The sequence below is a fragment of the Rhinatrema bivittatum genome, chromosome 8 (genome assembly GCF_901001135.1).
Source record: "Rhinatrema bivittatum chromosome 8, aRhiBiv1.1, whole genome shotgun sequence".
NCBI classification, from domain to species: Eukaryota; Metazoa; Chordata; class Amphibia; order Gymnophiona; family Rhinatrematidae; genus Rhinatrema; species Rhinatrema bivittatum.
The window spans coordinates 168444108-168447910 of NC_042622.1; the positions used below are offsets into that span (position 1 = coordinate 168444108).

The 3803-nt window shown below is 46.1% G+C and overlaps 1 protein-coding gene across 1 annotated transcript; it reads right to left on the reverse strand.

Annotated features, from left to right (window-relative positions):
- Positions 1-804: 804 nt before the first annotated feature.
- On the reverse strand, positions 805-1611 carry BHLHA9 (basic helix-loop-helix family member a9). Its single transcript, XM_029613527.1, has one exon. It carries the CDS (start codon positions 1609-1611, stop codon positions 805-807), a length of 807 nt encoding a protein of 268 aa, XP_029469387.1.
- Between the last annotated feature and the right edge of the window lie 2192 nt (positions 1612-3803).

Here is a 3803-nt window from a genome sequence, read left to right on the forward strand (position 1 = left end):
TTCTATTATTTAAAAACCTGGTAACATACGAGCACACATGAAAGCATAAGATGAAACAAACAAGCTTGAAGTTTCTTTTCCCCATAAGCTCATGTTCTATGTCCTAAACCTGCTTTCCTTACCACCAGAGGAACCTGAAACCCCGAGACTGGCTTCCAGTTCCTTTAAACGTCATCATTAAGACCAAAAGTCAGACAAATGTGTTGCTAAAGAGCTTTGCAAGGACAGGATTCCTCTGAATGTTCACAGTAGCTGGGAAGTCTGAGGGCTGGGTGGCCCGATGGCTCGGTGGCCCCTTGCACATGGGTAGCTGAGCCTGGCTTCTGCTCTCTGGGCTGGTTCTGGGGATACTGCATGATGCCCACCGTACCTGTTGGCTTCTTGAGAACGCTGCAGTCTGTGGTTCCCCGACCCTGCTAGACAGAAAGGGGGAGAGAGAGGTGAAAAGAGGGGAGAATCCGCAAGTAGCTGTGAATGAAGTGGAGGCTGGTTCCAACTGAGCAGGAGGAAAATGTAGTGCCACAGTCCCCCGTCCCCCCCAAAAAAAATAAAATAAAATAAAGAGATTGTTGAAGAGCTTTGCTCTCAAGTTGACAAAATAATTCAAGTCATTCTTGACAGACAGTGCTTATAATACTTAGAAAGCCCCTTGTTCCCCTTTCTGGCTGTTAATTCAGTTCTAAGTCTCATTCTCCTTTTCTTGCTGAACAGTTTTCCTGTGATCCTGACCGTGGGGATCCCAGTTCTATAGTGTTTTGGAAAGCTCTTTGCTAACCACAGAAACTCGTCCATAGCCAAGGGATGTCAATGCAGGGGCAGGGAGTGCTGATATCCAGCTCCTTGTAAGAAATTGAAATGCCAAGACAGAAGTCCAGATGAAGAATCCATGATGCTTTCCGGACACTTCTGGTGACAGGTACTTCTGACCCCGATGTGATAGTCCCCGCTGGGATAGCAGGGAGGGCTGGGCAAGAAGCTGTCTGCCTTTGGGTTGCCATCATGGCAAACGGGAGTGTCTGGAGAGTGTTTGGAATGAAGGGGAGAAAGACACTGCTGGAAATAGGGGGCATCTCCATAGCGGGAGCCCAGGGGCAGTAGGAGCTTGTCTGAAAGAATCTGAAAACGATGGAGGCGAGAGTCTTTGTTTTCATCTTGTCCGTAAACCTTCTGCTGAAGGTGACACTCGGTGTGGTTACAGGGCCATTTCTGTGTTGGACTGGAATGCAGGAACACGGATAAGCTGGAAATTCTCTGAATGGCTCTCCGCAGGGTTGCAATTTTGGACAGCCTCTTGCCACTGAGGTCGTGCTTCAGGGTCAACCGCAATGCGTTGAAAGCTTGGTTGTAGTCCAGGATCCTCTTCCTTTCTCTCACATTGGCTGCTATTCTCCGGGCCTTGGTTCTCACTGGCCTGGTCCTCTTCTGGGCGTTGAGCTCCTCTGTTTCATTGGGACAGCTGGGGGTATGGCTTTCTCTGGAGTCCGTCTGCTGGAGTTTCCACAAGGGTCCTGTGCAGCGGGGGTCTTGAGGAGCTCTCCCCTCCACTTCTGCTTCAGAAAAGTCAGATGCTGTTAAGTTCATGGTGGGTTTTCTGATGTCTGATCTAGGCATAGTTCAATCTGTCTACCCCCTCTGTGTCTCAGGGTTCGCAGATGTTAAAGCTTGTGCCTGCTTTTCAGCTGCGCTAGTTATAAAAATAACCTGTCAGGCAGTATTTTATTACTTCCCCACGTGGCTATTGCTACAGGTAGCTTTATACTGTAGCTGCTTTTATTACCTGCCTCCAGGTAGGCTGGGCTTAAATAGCTCTGTCAAGGCAAAAAACATGCACCAGCCCTAGTTAGGCTGAGACTCAGGAATGCTCCGGCACCACTGGCTAGTTTTATTTAATTCAAATTACATCTTTCTTCATCAGCACCTTGTGAAAGTGCACATGGCAGCAAAGCCAGACATCTACTAACTGGGAACCGTAAGAGAAGAAATCGATGTATGGATGGACGGTGTGTGAGAGATGAGGCTCCAGTTATAGACAGACTGCAGGAGAGAGAAAAAGCACTGTTCATGATTACCTCCTCTTTATTGCCAAATATTTAAGCTTTGGGATATGTCTGAACTTTGAAGGCAGTGTTTATGGGGTCCTACCTTGTAATAGGAGGTCTGTGGTTCATTCATTGTTCTAGTTTAATAGCAGACTGTAATATGTCTGCACATTCCAAAGACAGGCAGACGAAGAGGAAAACACAGCCTCGCAGCTCACTTGAAGGACCATTACCTGCCATGGCAGAATTATCAATGCCCATCGGATCAGTCTTCCTAGAGCCACCTTCTTGGACTCCATGAAGATTGTTGTTACACCATTCAGAAGTAATAACAGTACTGAAGACATGGTGACAACAGGTTCTTGCAATTAAGAGAGCTAGCGAATGGGCTTCAGTGGCAGGAATCTCTTACCACGCAGAACATTTCACTCTGGCACTTGTATTAAATATGACTGTTTTGATCCCGGAGTTGGGAGTCACCTGGATGCATCCTGAGAACTAAGCATTATGAGAAAAAGGAGATATTGGGAGCAAGGATAGAGATGTTGTTTTTAAGTTATTTTATATATAATTTATGTATGGTTTTATTTGTAAACCACCTTGAACTAAAAGTGATGTGTGCAGGTTAGGAAATTTGTAATGAAATAGATGGGAAATCCTTTGTACCTGAAGCTCCCTCACATAATTCCAATCATGACCTCGCTGTCTGCTTCCTCCTCAGCATGCACCAAGGAGATGGATGTACTCTGCCAATGCAAGAGGCAATATTGCAAACCTCTGTAAGTAATCCATGGCACTGATCTGCTGCCCGCTCCTTTGGTGAGAGGCTGGGCTGGTACTGCATAAGTCCAGATCTAGGGGACTTTGCAAATCCAGAGAAACATTCTTGTTGACTCTTACTTCTACAGAGAAACATAAAAATATAGAATATGAGGGCAGATGAAGACTGTATAGATCAATTTACTTCCTGGTGCAGTGCAACCGACCCCCGTCCCGCGATCTCTGGCATTCCCCTCACTTCTTTGCAGCTAAAAATCCTTCGTGTACGTCCCAGACTTCCGGGAGTTCTATTTCTACTGCCACCCTCTCCCCTGGGAGGCCGTTCCCTGCACTCTTTCTGTGAAGAAATATTTTCTGTTGTTAGGCCTGAGTCTGCTCCTTTCATGATCTCTTGTTCTAGAACAGTGGTTCCCAACCCTGTCCTGGGGACCCCCCCCCCCAGCCAGTCGGGTTTTCAGGATACCCACAATGAATATGCATGAGAGAACATTTGCATACTAGTGGATATCCTGAAAACCCGACTGGCTGGGAACCACTGCTCTGGAACTTTCTGACTTTCCACTGAAAGACATTTACTTCATGGGATTATTTGTATCTTTGAAGTAGCTGAATATCTCTAGAGCACACCCTAGAGAAGAAATGAGGAGAGGAAAGAAGGGGGTGGCATATGTTCAAAGCAGGGAGCTCTTTCACAGTTTAACAGAAGTTACTGAGTGTTGACTGGGAGCCTCTTCCTAGAGGTAAGAGATGAAAGATTTGGAGATCTTTGCAGATCGCCTTAGCTGCTTTGCTCTGCTGCGTTCCATGATACTGCTTTTATTTGGGGGGGGGGGGGAGAGTCTTAAAGGAAATAGATTAAATTATTAAATTTCAGCATGCTAATGGAAACATCTTAATATTGCTAAGAGGTAAATGATGCAAGGAAGGGGGAGACTGTCCTATAGTTCAAACTCTTTTTATTGATATATGGTATCAGTCTGACAA

What these genes read in the sequence shown, in the direction of transcription:
- BHLHA9 (XM_029613527.1), bottom strand. Translation starts at nt 1,611, where the DNA reads ATGCCTAGATCAGACATCAGAAAACCCACCATGAACTTAACAGCATCT.